This window comes from Hypomesus nipponensis, chromosome 26 (assembly GCF_054491055.1).
Source record: "Hypomesus nipponensis isolate SF chromosome 26, ASM5449105v1, whole genome shotgun sequence".
NCBI lineage: Eukaryota > Metazoa > Chordata > Actinopteri > Osmeriformes > Osmeridae > Hypomesus > Hypomesus nipponensis.
In genome coordinates this window covers 9,360,138-9,380,000 of record NC_140386.1, presented here as the reverse complement: position 1 = coordinate 9,380,000, position 19,863 = coordinate 9,360,138, and the positions used below count along the sequence as shown (strand labels likewise).

Sequence of the window (19,863 nt, the reverse complement as noted above, 5' to 3'; positions counted from 1 at the left end):
TCTGAGCTGCTTATCGGTCTCTCAATATGAGCCTGCTCTCTTCATTCTTATCTGCTTTGTTTCTCCGAAAGTGTGTGTGTGTGTGCGTGCACGTGTGCTAGTGCTTGTGTGCGTGCACGTGTGCTAGTGTGTGGGCCAGTCCTGTGAGTGCCCCCCTCCCTGCCCGGTCCTCGCCCAGCCTGGGGAAGCTGTGCCAGGCAGCTTATCTCATGTGCTCATCATCAAAGACAGAAGAGGCTTAATCCAATCAGAGCTGGTCAACAACCAACCCCTCATTAGGGACAACTAGGAGTCTGTGTGTGTGTGTGCGCGCCAGAGGCCTAAAACACCTGACGACGACGCAAACACTTTTGGGAAAATATTTGCAAAAAAAAGTTTCTAAAAGTTTTTCATATTTTTTGTCGATAAAAAGTTCCTAAAAAAAGGTTTCTAAAGGTCTTTCATATTTTGGGGGATAGAAAGTTTTCAAAGGTTTAAGAAATATTTTGGGGAAGAAAGTTTCCCCCCAAAGTCAGCAAGGAAACCGTCAAAGCTCCAGATAGGTGGGAGTGTCTGTCTGGTTTATCCATGTCCTGTGTGTGTTCCAGTGATTCCCTGATGGCAGGTCCAACCCATCTCCCTCTCCCTCTCCCTCCCTCCCATGTCTCAGAACAGCCAGTCCATCTCTGCCCACTAAGCGGGCTCTGTAGTCAAAGTCCAGCAGCTCAGCCTGCTAAGCTAAAACACAAGGCCTGGAACACACAACAGTGTCTGTGTGCCAAGGTTGGTGGTCAGTGGATGTCCAGCGGGTGGGTGCGACCTCCAGTGGGGGTGGGGTGGGGTGGGGTGGGGGTGGGGGTGGGGGTGGGGGGGGGGGGGGGGGGGTGACACTAATGCTGTGTGACTCTGGTCCAGTTAACCCCCTTCTATCTTTCTCTCTCCTTCTCCCTCTCCTGTCTCTCTCCATCTCTCTCCTCTTTTGATTCACTGACCTACAAGTGTGTGTGTGTGTGTGTGTGTGTGTGTGTGTGTGTGGGAAGGGCAGATGTCAGTTCTGGGAAGCATGCAGAGTAGCAAAGACAGATAGACTGACTGACAGACAGATGACAAGAGGCCAGTGGAGCTGTTGAAGGCTTGGATGACTCAGACCCCCAGCATGTCACAGTATTTCCCTATTCCTCGCCCTCTCTCTCCTTCTCTCCCTCTCCATTGTCTCTCCACCTCTCCTTCCACCGCTCTCTTTCTCTCTCTGCTCTAGTGGCCTCGTCACTGTCCTCCCACACAGTCCCATCACCGGCCAAGACCAATTACAGCGCCGTAGGAGATGTGACTATTGCCACTCAGCATCATCCGGTGTCTCTGAAATCTGCCGCACGCTTGTCACCCTTAATGAAGCACCCTACTACCCTGACCAGCCTACCACCTTACCCTGTCACCCTTAATGAAGCACCCTACTACCCTGACCAGCCTACCACCTTACCCTGTCACCCTTAATGAAGCACCCTACTACCCTGACCAGCCTACCACCTTACCCTGTCACCCTTAATGAAGCACCCTACTACCCTGACCAGCCTACCACCTTACCCTGTCACCCTTAATGAAGCACCCTACTACCCTGACCCAGTCACCAGACCAGCCTACCACCTGACCCAGTCACCAGAGACCACCCCACCACCTGACCCAGTCACCAGAGACCAGCCCACCACCTGACCCAGTCACCAGAGACCAGCCCACCACCTGACCCAGTCACCAGAGACCAGCCCACCACCTGACCCAGTCACCAGAGACCAGCCCACCACCTGACCCAGTCACCAGAGACCAGCCCACCACCTGACCCAGTCACCAGAGACCAGCCCACCACCTTACCCCGGGAAGAGGAGGCACACCAGGAAGTGTGAAACCACACACGGCCCCAACACTGAAGCATTTCAGTCATAAAAACGCTGGGTTTCCCATGATGCATTGCAACCGTGCCATTCCAGAGTCGTCTGATTCTGAGTTGACGAAGTGCCTCGTGGGTATTGTCTAGATTCTCACCGCATTCCAAAATGGGGAAAACAACTTCGCTGAGAGAGAGAGAAACAAGTTTTTCGAGGTCACGGGAGAATGCTTATGGCATTCCAAACAAGTGAATTTGATTGGAAAACCGTCAAGTGAACCTTGCTTAACCCTAGAAACGGCAAAAGAACAGTTGGTGATCAATTATTAAAGAGGCTCTGCTAAGTTTCTCCATCTCCTCTCCTACATGTCTCCCCTGCTCCTTCTCTGGCTCGGGGGCGGAGGGGGAAACTGCTGGAACATGTCTGTGTGTATCCTCCCCTCCACCTCCACCTTCCTGTGGAAGCAGCAGGCTGGTTCTGGAGGATGAAAGAGTATCCCCGGGGGTCTGGAGAAGAAAGGGAGATGGACGGAGGAGGAGGAGGAGAGGGAGGGAGAGAGGAGCAGAGGGGGGTGGTAGAAGCATGCTGAGCTGGAGGAGAGAGAGAGAGAGATAGAGAGAGAGAGAGACAGAAAGAGAGAGAGCGAGAGAGAGAGAGAGAGAGGGAGACAGAAAGAGAGAGAGACAGAAAGAGAGAGAGACAGAAAGAGAGACAGAAAGAGAGGGAGAGAGAGAGAGCGAGAGCGAGAGCGAGAGAGAGACAGAGAGAGGGAGACAGAAAGAGAGAGAGAGAGAGAGAGACAGAGAGAGAGAGAGAGAGAGAGAGAGAGGGAGACAGAAAGAGAGAGAGAGAGACAGAAAGAGAGAGAGACAGAAAGAGAGAGAGAAAGAGAGGGAGAGAGAGAGCGAGAGAGAGAGTGAGAGAGAGAGAGCGAGAGGGAGAGCGAGAGAGCGAGAGCGAGAGAGAGCGAGAGAGAGCGAGAGAGAGCGGCGCTCAGTAATGCCTCCAGATAGTGCTGAGCAGACAGAAGGCTGCTGCCCTGCTGGGGATGAGCAGCACATGCTGCTCCAGAGGCCAAAGTATTGATGACTGCCCTCAGATCACATGACCACATCCAGGGGATACAGGAATAGGACTGCCAGAACAACAAGCAGAGACAAGGAGAGAGAGAGACAACACACAGCCCGTCCAATAACCTGACCACTGGCTAAGAGAGAGAGAGACAAAGAGAGAGAGAGACAAAGAGAGAGAGACAAAGAGAGAGAGACAAAGAGAGAGAGAGACAGAGAAAGAGTGAGACAGGGAAAGAGAGAGACAGGGAGAGAGAGAAATAGGGAGACAGGGAGAGAGAGACAGGGAGAGAGAGAGACGGAGAGAGAGAGACAGGGAGAGAGAAAGACAGGGAAAGAGAGAAATAGGGAGACAGGGAGAGAGAGAGAGAGACAGGGAGAAACAGGGAAAGAGAGCACAGGGAAGGAGAGACAGGGAGAGAGAGAGACAGGGAGAGAGAGACCCACACACACAGCCCGTCCACAGCCCGTGACCATGTCCTCCTCCTCCAGACATCAGCCTGGCCCTGGTGTGTTCCTACCTGTCTGACGCCGCTCTCCTTCAGGATACACAGCTTCACTCCGTACCAGCTCAGCACCCGCCTGCACCCCAGCTTCCTGACCTCCACCCCCCCTGCCGCCCGCCCCCTCGGACATGCCATCCTCCCTCCCTCACACACACACACACACACACACAGCAGCAGGACAGCTCTGAGTGTGTCTCGCTCACTGCACCCCTGGTCAGTTTTAATAAATCCTAATCCGGCGAGCTGATTAGCTGTTTGTGTTTTCTTAGTGGGCGGCTGCAGTCTCGAGCCCCGCTCTCCTCTCTCGCCCTGGTTTCCTAATATCGCACGCCCGCCCCCCCTCCCCCAATCACAAGTACCTCCAGGAATGAGCCACCCCACTGTGTGCACTTTGGAATTGTTTGGCTGTCAGAGAATTCTTAACCCCACGATTCTTGTGTGGACATACTGGTCAAAGACGAGGAGACATTGCGGGGGGGTGGTGTGTGTGTGTGTGTTGGGGGGATGGGGGGTGGTGTGTGTGTGTGTGTGTGTGTTGGGGGGATGGGGGGTGGTGTGTGTGTGTGTGTTGGGGGGATGGGGGGTGGTGTGTGTGTGTGTGTGTGTTGGGGGGATGGGGGGTGGTGTGTGTGTGTGTTGGGGGGATGGGGGGTGGTGTGTGTGTGTGTGTGTGTTGGGGGGATGGGGGGTGGTGTGTGTGTGTGTGTTGGGGGGATGGGGGGTGGTGTGTGTGTGTGTGTTGAGGGGATGGGGGGTGGTGTGTGTGTGTGTTCGGAGGAGGGGGGGGGGGGGGAGATTTCATCTTTCAGCCGCGGCACCTCGGGGTCATCAATATTTCAGAGTCTGAGAGAGCCTCGCTTGGTCTGTCAGGCCCCGAGGAAGACCAGGAGCAGGAGCAGGAGGAGGGTGGCTCCACCACGCTGAAAGCACACTGCCTCCACAGGGCCCCATTAGGCCTCACCTATCTGAGGGAGAGAGGTGGGAGTCGGGGGAGGAGGAGGACGAGAGGGGGGGGGGGGGGGGGAGTCCACTCCCACAAAGCACAGGGTAATAAGAGTATCTGTTCAATATGGCCTGCATACATGGGCCATTATGGTCTAGATGATTTATCATGGTCGTTAGGTGTTACAAAGCACATGAGGCCCGTTAAAGCCAGCCAGAGATATCCTGCCTGCCTGCCTGTCTGTCTGTCTGTCTGTCTGTCTGTCTGCCTGTCATAGAAGCAGCTTGTTGGTTGAGTTAGCTTGGCGCCCGTCTCTCTTTGAGTCAATCTGTACGGTTAGCGTTGAGGCTAACACCAGGTCAGATCAGCGAGCTGGTTGATAACCAGCCCGGCCTTGTTCAACTGGGAGTGCTTACTGTATTGATCTGGAGCCAAAACAAGCCCCCCCCCCCCCCCCCCCCATCTCCCAGCCTCCTCCCTCTACCCCGCCCTGCCCCTCCATCCATCACTCTTCCTCTCCACCCCTCCCTCCTTCCCTCCCTCCCTGCCCCCTCGCTCCCTCCCCACCCCCTCCCTCCCTCCCTCCCAGTTTGTCCAATAGCTTTTTCTCATTCTCTCCTGCCGGCAAGTACAATCTGGCTGCTGTTCAGCTCCCACCTCAAGCCCCCCCCCCCAAAGACACACACACACACACTGGTGCCCCCGTCTAGGAGCCCAGTCGAGCGGTAGAACCATTTACCCTGGCCCAGTCTGGGTGCTCCTCAGGCTGCCCTGCCCTGCAGACCATGAGAGGGGAGGGGAGGGGGGGGGTGACAACCCCGTGGATGTTCATGCTTCTAACCCCCCCCCCCCCTCCACACCCTCCGCCCCCCCTCCCCTTGAACCCTCGCCCGTCTATCTGCACCTGAGCTCTCACAGCATCGGCCTCTCTCCACAACACACCGTCTTGCTTCCTCTCTCTCTTTGTCTGTCTCTGCCTGTATCTGTCTGTCTGTTTCTGTTTATCTGCCAGCCTGTCTGTCTGTCTGTTTCTGTTTATCTGCCAGCCTGTCTGTCTGTCTGTTTCTGTTTATCTGCCAGCCTGTCTGTCTGTCTGTTTCTGTTTATCTGCCAGCCTGTCTGTCTGTCTGTCTGTCTGTCTGTCTGTCTGTCTGTCTGTCTGTCTGTCTGCCAGCCTGTCTGCCAGCCTGTCTGTCTGTCTGTCTGTCTGTCTGTCTGCCAGCCTGTCTGTCTGTCTGTCTGTCTGTCTGTCTGTCTGTCTGCCTGTCTGTCTGCCTGTCTGTCTGTCTGTCTGCCTGCTTGACCCGACACAGGAGTGGGGATACAAACTGTCTGCACCATGGCAACATCCATCCCTGCTCTGTCGTCAGGGGTAACCCAGCAGTGTGTGACACTCTCCTGCCTCTGAGTGCCCTGGCAGCACCCCCAAACACCCAGGTCTAGACCTCCAGACCCCCCCAGAAGCCCCCCTGTACCCCCCCCCCGACACCAAGGACCCTCAGGGGGAACAGAAGAGGTGATGTCTGGGCAACAGGGATGTCTTCTGTACGGTGAGCGTGGCTCTACAAGTCTGATTAAGAGGCTAAAAGCCACTGCAGCAGAACAGTCGGCGACGTGGGGCCGTTAGTGGAAGCACATGATAGTGATTTCGATGGGAAAGTGAATGTGTGAGCAGATGTGAGTCGACACCTCTGTGTGTGTGTGTGTGTGTGTGTGTGTGTGTGTGTGTGTGTGAGAGAGATAGCCAGGCAGACAGACAAACACTGTGAAAGCTTTGCATAGTGCCGCCAAGGGCGTTGATCCAGATGCTGGCAAACGCAAGCTCTCACACACACACACACAGACACACACACACACACACACACACAAACTTTGTTTGTGTCCTATCCCTGCCCGGGTGACTGAATGGCTGCACTGATCCCAGGCTGGGAGCACGAGACTGCCTGGCTGAGCCCAACCTGGAGCCACGACACGCCCATGGTCCCCACGCCACGGCTGGAGGGAGACACAGTCAACTGACCCCACTGCTGTGGACCAGGCAGAGTGGGGGGGATGAGGCAGGATGGGGAGGTGGAGGATGGGGAGGTGGAGGATGGCCAGGTCCCATCCCTCCAATTACCACAGATGAATCTCATCGCCCCGCCGCTCATCAGAGACTGTCAAGACGTCGTTTGTATTCATGACTTTTTAAATTGGCGTCGGCGCCTCAGAGCGCGGGTCCAGAGAGAGAGAGAGGCCGTTCAGACCCTGATCTCACAGGAGGAGAAACACACGCTGCAGCCCCTGAGAACCGGGGAGGGAGACCCCCCCCCCAGGGCTGGGATAACAGCCAATGATAGAGAGGTTAGGAGAACTGGATCCATCACCACAATTAAGCTCTGTGTCTAATAAATGCATGGTGCTCAAGGGCAGCTGTTGCGGGCTGGACTGAGGAGGGAGGGGGGGCTATGACCCTGAGGAGCACTCAGAGTTATTAGTGGGGGCTAACGACCCCCAAACCCCCCCCCCCACACACACACACACCTTGGACTTTAACCTGCTATGCTATAAACAGTGCCAACTATAAGGCTTTACAGGCTTCAGCCTGTCTCACACACATCACGCTTGATTCACCAGCCCTAGAAGCTAATGCTGTGCTGCTGTTCCAATCTACACACACACACACACACACACACACGGCCAACAGAGTGGCTTGCATGTGTGTGGACACATCACCAGGGAGTGTGTGTGTGTGTGTGTGTGTGTAGAGCAGAGCATGGTGTGTTCATCCCTACAACCAGGGGGCTCCCTCATGGGAACCTAACCACACTGAGGGATTTACAACAACAGGGACACGGTCTCTCTGACACACACACACACACACACACACACACACACACACACACACACACACAGTGAAGCTCAATTCAACACTGTCTCATAGCCATGTCTCTCACACTCAGAAACATTCCGTCTGTCTGTCACTCTGTCTGTCACTTTGTCTGTCACTCTGAACCAGAACTTGCACATTTCACACAATCTCTCGCTCTCTCCTTCGCTCTCTTTCTCTCTCTACACACCACACAACTGAAGGAACATTCTGTATTCTCCAGTGTAACAAAGACGGTGAGCTCATCTCTCTGCAGGGCTCGCGGGCCGAGTTTAGGATTTCACTCTGAGCCCCCAGGAGAGACCCTGTTACGCAATCTCACCCTCTCAGATAGCACGCTGTGTTTACAGTACACAGATCCCCCACACAGTGTGTGTGTGTGTGTGTGTGTGTGTGTGTGTGTGTGTGTGTGTGTGTGTGTGTGTGTGTGTGTGTGTGTGTGTGTGTGTGTGTGTGTGTGTGTGCTCTCAGAATGATCACCTGGCCTCGTGCCCTGAGGCTGAGACGGTCCTTGACGAGCAGAGGAGCTAAAACCACACAACAACCCCTGAGAAAACAACAAAAAGTGTGTGTGTGTGTGTGCATCACTGTGTGTATTCTGCTGTGTGTGTGAGTGTGTGTGTGTGTGTGCGTACACTGCTGTGTGGATGTGTGTGTTACTGTGTGTATGCATGTCAATGAAGTTCAGAGTATGACTTGAGTTCAGAGAGACAGCTGCACTTGTAGGGCCAGCGAGGGGGTGGAGAGAGGGGCGAGAGAGGAGGGAGAGAGGGGAGAGAGAGGGGAGGGAGAGGGGAGGGAGAGAGGGGCGAGAGAGGAGGGAGAGAGAGGAGGGAGAGAGGGGCGAGAGAGGAGGGAGAGGGGAGGGAGAGAGGGGCGAGAGAGGGGCGAGAGGGGGCAGAGGACACTTGACCTGACACAGGCCCCACAGCTGGGCTGCGTCACGGCACACTCTCTTCACACGCTCTTCACACACGCTGACACAGGTAGAGGATGAAGCAGGGGGTCCCTGAGGGTCAGACAAGCGCTCTGCTGAAGCCCGAGTCCTTCTAGGGCTTCCTGGCTGGGGAGACACACACCCTGTGTGTGACGTCCGACTGGAGAGCGCCTTCTGTGGGACTGTGTGAGACAACAGGCGGAGGCACAGAGAAAAGGGCCTTCTCCCAGACTAGCTCACTCCTGATCAATGGCAAAGCTTCTTCTGTTTGAGGTTTGATGCTGTGTGTGTGTGTGTGTGTGTGTGTGTGTGTGTGAGTGTGTGTGTGAATGCTGCTGAATATGCTGACACATTATTGAGAGGCCCGGGTCCCACTCTTGCCTGTCTGCCTGCCTGCCTGCCAGCCTGTCTGTCTGCCTCTATCTGTATGTCTGTCAAAGGGGACTTTATATGTGGTAGCCAACGACAGCTACATAAGTTCCAGTACACACACACACACACACACACACACACACGCACACACCTGGCTCCAGAGTATGTAACAGGATATAAGGAGGTGATCAGTGTCAGATCAGTCTCACCTGGAGACCTCTGCGTCTCAGTATACTGGAGTCGTCCATGTCTCCGCTTGTTTGGCCGGTTTCACCTGCTCCCCTGGGGTCTGGATCCACCCCTCCCTGCCTGAGAGGGGGCGGGGGGCAGGGAGGTGAGAGGGGTCGGGATGGGGGAGTCGTTGAGTTCGGGCTCTTTTCCAAAAGGGTGTCTCTTCCTCCGAGGTGAAGTCAACTCCTAGATCCCTGCTCGCTGGTCGTGTGGCGTCCACAGTCAGTCCTCATGCCTACACGGCCTCTTACAGGGCCCTCAGCTTCAGAGCGTCTCTCTCTCTCTTCTCTCCTCTCAGTCTCTCCTCTCTCTCTGTGTCTCTCTCTCTCCTCTCACCTCTTTCTCTCTCTCTCTCTCTCTCTCTCTCTCTCTCTCTCTGTGTCTCTCTCTCCCTCTGTGTCTCTCTTCCTCTCTCCCGGTATGTGGAGCCGTGGGAGTCTGTTCCGGGCGGCGGTGACGGTGTCAGAGGTCAGGCTGTGCCCCCCTCCTCCTCGGCGGGGCTGAGCTGCATTCCAGGGGCATGACCGGCGCCGCGAGAGCACGCCGCCGCCGACCAAACACCCAGCGCTATTGTCAACGTGTCCGGTGTGTGTGTGAGAGACGCAGTCCTGCTCCTCTTCTTCCAGCTCGTCTCAGTCTTCTCTTTGTCCTTCCTGAGGAAGTTGGTGCCGATCGCACACACGGAGACAGAGGAGTGAACGGCTCTCTCTCTCTCTCCCTCGCACGCTCTCTTGCTCTCCTTCTCTCTCGGAGCACGTGTTGTGTCTAAGCTCAGCCCCTCTCCGCTCCTCTCTCATTCATCTGTTTGGCCCAAGGCCCCGCCCCCTCCCTCTCTCTCGCTCTCTCTCTCTCTCTGAGCTTGTGCGGTTTGTGGACAGCGTGTACTATACAGTGCAGGCTTACAGCTCTGTCTGTTGCTGTTACGTTTCCTACCCTCTCTCTCTCTTTTTCCCTCTCCCTCTCTCTCTCTCCCTCTCCCCCTCTCTCTTTCTCCCTCTCTCTTTCTCTCTCTCTCTCCCTCCCTCTCTATGTCTCTCGTCTGTTCCTCACAGACTGTGTTCTCTATGAGAGCTCAGGCGTTTGCATTATTCATGGCCAGTTCACCCCGGACATTAACTATGACAACAGGGGCCGGACCGAGGGGAGGGCCTCGCTTCATTAAGCCTGGACTGTAAACAGTTTTGCTCTCCAATACACACACACTCCTCGGACAGACAGACCGGCTTTATAACGAGGTGCTTGTCGTTCCTGGTTCGGCGTGTTTGCAGGTGTGAAAAGAGCCGTCGCCTGCTGCAGAACAGGTGAACTGTTGAGAGAGACCAGCTCGTGCGAGGAGACACCTACTGTCCAGGCGGCTCAGAAGAAGAAGAGGTCTCTCTCTTTCTGGCTTCCCCTCACTCTCTTTTCCCTCTGTTAAGCACTTTCCACTTGGACTGCCGGAAACAAAGAACGGAGAGAAAACACTTCACACACACACACACACACACTCACACACACTCCGGGGCAGAGTGTGTGACTCGCAGCGCTCCAGGGCTGGCCGTGTCGCACGAGCACACGGCAGCGGCGACCATCCCCTGCCGCGTCCGAGTCCGGAGGTAGTGAGGGGGGCGTGCGACCCAGGGCAGCTGAGGACGATGGAGGGGTGAGGCGGCAGGAGAGGAGGAGAAGTCAGTCGGAGTGGAGCTAATCCTGTCCGCTGAGACCAAGCATGATCCTGGAATGAGACGCTGCTGCTTTCCTCCTTCACGCTGTCTCTGTCTGTCTCTGTCTCTCTCTCCTCTCTCTGCTCTGCTCTGCTCGCTCACACGCTCAAACACCTCCCCCCGTTTTTTCCAGCATGCGGGAGCTTCTCCCCTCGCCCGTCAGAGGAGCTGTCGAGCCGGCCAGCCAATCAGAGGCGAGCGGGCGGGCGGGGATTAGCATGTAGTGAATGGAGAGAGGGAAGAGGCCACGCCTCCTGCTATGGTCCTACTCACTCACTCGGAATCAAAACATGGGGGAGCGTTTAAACACACACAGGTGCACATACACACACACAAGGGCCACACATGCACAGGCGCACACACACACACACAATATGTGGTGCATGCTTTTCTCTCACAAATGAGATAAATAAATGATGAGTGCACTGACTAATTAATAATTCATCGGCAATATTTGAACAGAGTGGGTGTCTGCCGTGTCGTTAAGGGCCATTGTTTCTCCTCAGCCCCTCCCGCTCATTCTCCCCTTTTTACTCTCCTGCTAATCCCACAATCAGACAAAGAACACGTTGGATGCCCTGTTCAGATGTCAGTCCACCGCTGATTCGGCAACAGCGTTCACTGACATTTCTCTCAATGGAGACGAGGCGGGCGAGAGGGAGGGAGGGAGGGAGGGAGGGAGGGAGGGAGGGAGGGAGGGAGGGAGGGAGGGAGGGAGGGAGGGAGGGAGGGAGGGAGGGAGGGAGGGAGGGAGGGAGGGAGGGAGGGAGGGAGGGAGGGAGGGAGGGAGGGAGGGAGGGAGGGAGGGAGGGAGGGAGGGAGGGAGGGAGGGAGGGAGGGAGGGAGGGAGGGAGGGAGGGAGGGAGGGAGGGAGGGAGAGTAAATAGCTAGGGGGAGAAGAGGAGAAAGATTGGAGGGAAAGGAGTGGGGATATGGGGATGAAGTGGAGGACAAGACAGAGGAGATCAACTCTGACACTCTGTGCATGACAGGCAAACCTGCTGTTATTGGCTCCAATCAGAACCCTGCTCTGTGACTGCTGTGTGTGTGTGTGTGTGTGTGTGTGTGTGTGTGTGTGTGTGTGTGTGTGAGAGAGACAGAGAGTGGAGGGAGGATGAGAGAAAAATAAAATAACAAGCTACTGCGGAGGGAGAGAGGGAGCTAAACCCTCCCACGTATGTGGTCAAGGAAGGCTGAGAGCTGAGATCTATGAGTCAGTGTGAGAACAGGCTGATAGGAGGTCCGTATAGAGAGGGGGAAAGATCTACAAGCCCTCCTCTCTGCTACTGTATGTGTGTGTGTACACCTAGCCACGCGAGAATGCAACTGCACACAACATATGATGCACGTGTGTGTGTGATCAGCTAAAGGGTTGGTGCTTGAAGGAGGACACCGTTTAACCTGCAAGCTGCTGTGTGGAGGTCAAAGGTCAGGGGTGGACTAAGGAAAAGGACTGCAGGACACACACACGGCTGACCTCCGGGTGAAATGACACGGGGGTGTTAAGTGGGGGAGGAGAAAGAGAGAGACAGAGACAGAGAAAGACAGACAAGAGAGGAACAGATTAGAGGATAATGAAGCAGAGATTACTCAGCATCGACTCCTATGACAGTCTGTCCTCACTTTACCAGGAGGTACACTGTAAACTAGAATTCTGCCAAGGACGTCTGCTCTCACTGCTGATTGGCTGGTGGTCAGAGAGGGAGGAACAAGAAGAGAGAGAGACAAGCTGTGAAACAGGGAGACAGGGAGAAGGAGAGAGGTAGGTAAACAGGCACACACATTACAGCACCTGACGTCAACGCCGTTACCCGACACAGGCAGAGCCTCAGTGTTGTGACAGTGTTTGTATAAGAGAGAGGGACTGCAGCCCAACCCTCTCCTGTCTGGCCTGGGGGCTGTAAAAGCTAAGGATAACCAGGTGCCCAGAACTGTCCAGGGAACAGAATGAACAGCACGCCCATTCCTAACTGAGTCTCACATTCTGCACAGACAAACCATGGAGCCCCCAGTGCCAGGGCAGTAGATCAACTCAGCACCCAGTCAGACCCTGAACACACACACACACACGCACACACACACACACACGCACACGCGCTCACACTTCACCCGGCTCAGCACACATCACATGATTTAGCACAGTGCAGCCTAGAGGGGTCAGAGGTCAAGCACACAGGGTCCTGCTGTCACTCCAGGGGTCACAGGGAGGGAGGGGGCCTCCTCCGCATGCTGCCCCACGCCGTTATCTCCTCTGCCCAACAATGCAGGGGGCCATTAGCATTCCAGCTAGCACGCCAACACCAGCAATGCAGGGGGCCATTGGCATTCCAGCTAGCACGCTAACACCAGCAATGCATGGGGCCATTAGCATTCCAGCTAGCATGCTAACACCAGCAATTCAAGGGGCCATTAGCATTCCAGCTAGTACGCTAACACCAGCAATCCAGGGGGCCATTAGCATGCCAGCTAGCACGCTAACAGACTATCCCTCTCTCTCTTAACTCTCTTTCTCTCCTTATCTCTCCCCCTTCTGTGTAGCCGGCCCACCATGAAGGGGAGGTCAGTACTGGTCTCACCAAGGGGGGCCTGAGAGCACAGGCGCTCGCTTCATGCTGTGTATTTTTAGCGGCGGCTAGCATGGCTCCTTCAGCCTAGCGTCGTGATTTACGCGTGCCGGGGCCTCGTGAATATAGATGATGTTATAGAAGATGTTACTGTACTTCTTGGTTGGCCGCAGTCCTGTGGGAGGGGTGTGGGGGGGGGGGGCGTCATAAACATTTTATGGCCCCTCTTTAGTCAGGCCACTTAACTAGGGAGGATTTACTGTGCCCACGTTCCCCCGCATGCACCTCTGGTGCATGCATACACATACACACACACACACACACACACACACACACCAGCCGCTAACAAAACAGGCCATACACTTTCACATAAAAATAGGTACGGCACAGCACATAACAGCCAAGCCTACAGTCATTAGTTGTTAATGAATTAAAGAGAAAGGGAGAGAAAAGGAGACAGAGAGAGAGGAGGGAGGATAAGAGAAAAAGAAAATAACAAGCTACTGCAGAGAGAGAGAGGGAGGGAGAGAGAGAGACAGAGAGAGAGAAACAGATAGTGCATAATCATTCATCAACTAAACGAGTGTGATTGGGAGTCCAGCAGTCTCCTCCTGGGTCTCTCTCTCTCACACACACACACACACACACACACACCTGTGTGTGTGTGAGAGAAAGCGGGAGGGAGAGAGAACACACTCCATTCCCAGAAGCCTGGAATATGTTTTAGTCGTGTCAGTGGAATTGGAGTGGAGTGGAGTTCTTTTGAATTTAAAGACACTACACTAGTCTTTATTCTCCTGCAAAACACACATACACCCCAATACACACACACACCTTGAGCAAGCATCTCCCAGGAAGAGGAGCATGGGTAATGAGCTTGGGTAGCAGGGATAACAGGCTCCATCTCTGAGAACACTTGCCCCTGGAGGGACAAAAACATCTACCCTAGGGATGGATGGAGGGAGGGAGGGAGGGAGGGAGGGAGGGAGGGAGGGAGGGAGGGAGGGAGGGAGGGAGGGAGGGAGGGAGGGAGGGAGGGAGGGAGGGAGGGAGGGAGGGAGGGAGGGAGGGAGGGAGGGAGGGAGGGAGGGAGGTAAATGAATCGTAGTTTAAGGGAAACAAGTCTTGAAATTCAAAAGAACAATCCCACTGACAGTTCCAAACATATTCCTGGCTTCTGCTGATGGCTGTGGCTTACGTACGTGTGTGTGTGTGTGTGTCTTTAGACAGAAAGGCGAGGCCATGAATTAAAGATGAAAGCTATTGGGGGGAGGCAGACTTCTCCACGCAGTGGTGAAGCCTCATCTAGCCTCAGTCTGAGCTGACAGGAATATCAGTAAATATTTAACTAATCATGGCTGGAAGGCTCAAGGAGAGGTGGGCTCATACACACACACACACACACACACACAAACACAGACACACACACACAGAAGGAGCCGTGAGATGAGGTGAACGTATCCACACCGCTGTCCGACCTAAACACAGACGAGGCCTTGGAAATAATATTGTACACCTCAGACACTTGACTCCTTCAGCACCGGGTGGGATTCAACGGGCACTTGGACTGACGAGCATGAGATCCAAGCTGGCCTTGTTTACGAGAGCAGCCGGGGGGAAAATGTCAAGTGAAAAATAAAATAAAGCCCTTTTCTTGTTTAGCCAGTGGTGGGTGAGGTAAGATGCTTTGGGGAGAATGTGTGAGTGTGTGTGTGTGTGTGTGGGGGGGGGGGGGCAGAGAGTTCAAGAGCGATGTAGAGGTGCTTGTATGATGCCACTGGAAAAGGACTAGACTAGAGCTAGAGTTGCAGCACAGCAGAAATGCTGCCAAAACACACACACACACACACACAAACCTGCCTTCCAAACCCCCTTCACCAGGGAGACAAGAAAACGCTGAGTAAGTTTCAGCCTTCAAAAGCTTTAAGGAGGGAGGGAGACGGATGATTGAGATGTGTGTGTGTGTGCAAGAGCATGCAAGAGGGCGAATGAAGGAGTGCTCAATCTCAGCCCCCAGCCCCCTGTCCCCAGCCCCCTGTCCCCAGCCCCGTCCCCAGTCCCCTGTCCCCAGCCCCCTGTCCCCAGCCCCCTGTCCCCAGCCCCCTGTCCCCAGCCCCCTGTCCCCAGCCCCCTGTCCCCTGTCCCAAGCCCCCAGTCCCCTGTCCCCTGTCCCCTGTCCCCAGCTCCAGCAGGGCTCAGCGCTGTGTTAGCTCGTTAGTGGATGAGCAGTACAGCAACAGACTGGGGGAGTCTAGACTGCCAGATTCAGCTGTGGTCTGTGATTAAGCTTGAAACAGTCCCAAGTCCCGAGAGACAATTCCCTTCAGAGAAGTCAGCTCTCTTTGGTTCCTGCTTAATCACCCTCCTACTCTCAACAGAGGACGCGCTGGAAACAACAACACAAGCTGCAACACAAGCCGTAAGCCACGAGTTATTGTTGCACAGAGAGCAAGGAAGCAGGCTGCGTCTCTGGAGTTACCAGAGAAGAGTCTTTGTAGATAACAAACCCAGAAGCTGCCGCAGCAGGCAAGGTTTTAATTGTTCCCTGACTAGGATGGGGGCAGGGTGGGGTGGTGGGGCCAGGGGGGGTGGTGGGGGCAGGGGGGGTGGGGTGGTGGGGGCAGGGGGGGGTGGGGTGGTGGGGGCAGGGGGGGTGGGGTGGCGGGGGCAGGGGGGGTGGGGTGGTGGGGGCAGGGGGGGGTGGGGTGGTGGGGGCAGGGGGGGTGGGGTGGCGGGGCCAGGGTGGGGTGGTGGGGCCAGGGTGGGGTGGTGGGGGCAGGGGGGGTGGTGGGGGCAGGGGCCAGGGTGGGGTGGTGGGGGCAGGGGGGGTGGTGGGGGCAGGGTGGGGTGGTGGGGGCAGGGGGGGTGGTGGGGGCAGGGGGGGTGGGGTGGTGGGGCCAGGGTGGGGTGGTGGGGGCAGGGGGGGGTGGGGTGGTGGGGGCAGGGGGGGTGGGGTGGTGGGGGCAGGGGGGGTGGGGTGGTGGGGCCAGGGTGGGGTGGTGGGGGCAGGGTGGGGTGGTGGGGGCAGGGTGGGGTGGTGGGGGCAGGGTGGCGGGGCCAGGGTGGGGTGGGGTTTTAAGGAAAAATAGACGGAAGGGAAGGTTTACAAGCTATTCTGTTCAGTCTTCCTTCCTGGATCCAAACACATCCATGTCAGGGGGTCTGGGAGATAACAAATACACACACACACACACACACACACACACACACACGCCTCACAGGACCATATCAGTTCAGAGGGGGAGAGAGACCCACTCCAAAGTATCTCCTTGGATACCTTATACAAGTCATAACTTTAACCTGTGTGTGTGTGTGTTTGTTTTAGAGTTCATCTGAGGACAGAGTGATGTTATCCAGGTGGAAACCATGCAGGCTGTTTGTTGAAAGATGAGGACACCTCTATCACGCTGTCCTCAGAGAACACTGCATTCCTGTGAGAAAAAAAAACACACACACACACACACACAACAAATCTAGAACGTCAGAGAAATATTTAGGCTCTCAGCAGGGAGGGGAAAAAACACACAGGGGGAGGGACTGTCTGGTAACCCGACACACCCAAACCGGCAGAAGTAGCACAATCCCTTCACACTCTCCAGTTTCGCTTCCATGTACCAGCCAGCCCGGGTGGAGGAGAGCATCACCCCTGTGCATGAATGTGGGCCACTGGACATGCGAGATAACAGCGGGCCGGAGAGGCGAAACAAACAACCCCGCACTCAGGGATTAGCAAGTAGCAGTCACACAAACACATGGCCTTTTGACACGCCCGAGGTTGAACAGCATACAGCCGAGGTGGAGCGGCCCGAGATGAGACTCAAATTCAATTTCCCTGCCTGATCAGCGAGAGCTGATGCGATCAAAGCCTATGATCTCATCTACTTGACTGGAAAAGGGTGGGATATATACCGTGTGTGTGTGTGTGTGTGTGTTTTAAGAGGAGCTGTAATGCAGCGTATTGGGGAAAGGATAAAGTCTTAACTAAAACAGCGCTGTCTTCTAATCCTGTCTCTGTCGGAAGCACGGCTTTTCTGTTACTCCTGACGGTGTTGGCGGGTGGCGGCTCGGGGTTTTATGGATGCATCTAAAAACAATCAATTTCCCTTAGTTACAGGATAACACACACCCGTGACCCCCCCCTCATAGGCGATCGATAACAATTGCACTCAACTGCGGCTGGCTACGACAACTCTCCATCTGCCTGTTTCTCCATTACTCCTGGATGACAACAACGTCTCCTGAAGATAGGTAATAAATACTAGCAGAGAGATCAGAGCCTGGCCAGTTTTCTATCGGGGGTGAGGAGGAAAACCTTCGAAAAACCGCATCACAACTTTAAACGTTCCCCTTCAGCTGGCCTCGTTAAGATTGAGGTCCAAAATATTTCCAACGGTTCCCACAGCTTAAGTTATTTTTCCGAAACGGTAGCTAGCTAGCTTAGTTCGGTGCCGGGTTAAGTTACCAAGCATTATACTTGTAGCAATGCTAGTCTACTACCATGCTAATGTTACTTGCTAGCCTTCTGATTAGTACATGCTGAAGACTAAAGCGTTTGTCGTGTAGTTTTTGTCAATTAGAAAATATTAATTGGAATGTTCGAATGTTTCCCTGCCCCAGCCGCACAAAGCTAACTTTTTAAAATCCCATTTGTTTACAAACCTCAAATGGCATTGGCATTTATCCGCAGATGGCCAGTTCACAGATTTGTTTGGGGGCGAGGGGTTGGTGCAGGTTTTTATCTTTTCAATCATTTCACTAATAGCCACAAGCCAGAGCATATAGCTCTTCCATCTTCCATTCAATCCATTTAGCAAACAGACACAGGAAGCTTGAGAGTGGAGCAGCCTTGAGCAGGGTTGGTGAAGAGCGCTCTGGATGACAAAAACAAGAGCTTCTGAAAAGATCTCCAGCCTCGACCCGGTGAGGGGAGGGGGGGGGGGGGGGCAACCGGCGCGTTGGTAGTTCAGTGTTCGCAGGCCGCTGAAGGACGTCTCTAGTGACAACCCACATCCGGCTTTCCATGACAACGGCAGGGAACGCAAACTCAAATGTCACCTTCCCTCTCCAGTCTTATAGTTCAACAGCCCCACGCAAACTCATCAGCATCACATTTACATTTACATTTAGTCATTTAGCAGACACTCTTATCCAGAGCGACTTACAGTAAGTACAGGGACATTCCCCCCGAGGCAAGTAGGGTGAAGTGCCTTGCCCAAGGACACAACGTCATTTTGGCACGGCGGGGAATCGATCCGGCAACCTTCTAATTACTAGCCCGACTCCCTCACCGCTCAGCCATCTGACTCAACGTTTGAGAAGTCCCAGACAGTCGGCTCTAGTCTAGGCCAGAGGCCCCGGCCCAGAGGCCCCGGCCCAGAGGCCCCAGCCCAGAGGCCCCGGCCCAGAGGCCCCGGCCCAGAGGCCCCGGCCCAGAGGCCCCGGCCCAGAGGCCCCGGCCCAGAGGCCCCAGGCCAGAGGCCCCAGCCCAGAGGCCCCAGCCCAGAGGCCCCAGGCCAGAGGCCCCAGCCCAGAGGCCCCAGCCCAGAGGCCCCAGCCCAGAGGCCCCAGCCCAGAGGCCCCAGGCCAGAGGCCCCAGCCCAGAGGCCCCAGCCCAGAGGCCCCAGCCCAGAGGCCCCAGCCCAGAGGCCCCAGGCCCATGTCAAGCCCTGTCCGGCCCAGGAAGCCATCACTAGCCCCAGATCCCCTCCCCGAGCCGCAGGAAGCCCTACAGACAGAAAGCTGTTCAATACTTCCCAATGAAGAAGGGCTGGGTCAGCAGAGCTGCTGTCCGGTCGTACTGATGGACGTTCAGTAACAGAATACACAGCACGTCTGGTTATCCAGATAAACTTACTGGCCAGAGGCCTGGGAGGAGGAGGGGGGGAGGACGGAGTAGATGACCGGTCGATACAGCTCAGATGTCCGGCCTGTCACCCTGTCCTGGGGGGTGGGGGAGGGGGGTGGGGGAGGGGGGTGGTTTGCACGGTTCTCAAATATCTTATCGTGACGTTTTAGATGAAAATAAGCTTGGTTTCAGGGAAGAGGACACCTCTATATACTGGTCTGAAAAACTAAAGAGAGAGAGAGAGAGAGAGAAAAAAGGGTCGAATGAGAGAAGAGGGGTTAAAAATGACGGAAGTCTCTGAATGTGATAAGTCGTTGACATCAGCGGCAGTGTATAAGAGAAGCAAGCGTGGCCAAACCCAAACGTATAAATCACATCTCCACCCCCCCCCACCCAAATGCCTTCGTGCCATTAGAAACTAAATAGCTCACTCTCTTAATTAAGGCCCATTTATTTAGAGTGGTGAGGGAAAACCTGTCTGTGTGTGTCTGTGTGATAGTGGCAAAACACTTATGGGAAGAAGGGTTAGTTAATTAGTCTGGCTCTCTCTGCATCTGAGTCGGCCTCGGTCGCCCATCTGTCCTGGATCACACAGACAGTGTCAGGTCCCGTGGTGGACCGTCCTGTATCCAACTGGTACCCCAGACAGATGGAGTTTCTGCAGGCTGCCTCTTCACTCAACTCTGTGTACAAGAGGCCACAGGAAACCCAAGCAGGCTTGTCCCTACTAGCGCTGAAACAAGAAGCCCTGTCAGCACGTTTGTGAGGAGTTTCATATTTCTAGTCAGGAGCTTGGTGGGGGGGGGGGGGGGGGGAGAGAGATCTCTGTGGGTTGACTGCTCGTCACGGCAGCGACAGGAGGCGGGGGGTGGGGGATCAGAGCCCGGACTGCAAGCCCCCCCCCACCCCACCCAGACACACACATCTCTCTACCCGCTAATGAGAAAATATCACACCTGCCTTC

At 55.2% G+C, this 19,863-nt stretch overlaps 1 protein-coding gene across 5 annotated transcripts in view; it reads right to left on the bottom strand.

The window, feature by feature from the left end:
• Positions 1 to 19,863, bottom strand: part of mast2 (microtubule associated serine/threonine kinase 2) — a 96,857-nt gene that overhangs the window by 51,279 nt on the left and 25,715 nt on the right. Inside the window, exon 1 of one of the 5 annotated variants that reach the window (XM_084692363.1) lies at positions 8,766 to 10,813. The exons of the other annotated variants lie outside the window; for them this stretch is intronic. Within the exon in view, the coding sequence (XP_084548489.1) occupies positions 8,766 to 8,804 (39 nt within the window). The 5' untranslated portion in view covers positions 8,805 to 10,813. Of the gene's footprint in view, positions 1 to 8,765; positions 10,814 to 19,863 lie in introns of those variants that run through there. 5 annotated transcript variants of the gene reach the window in all.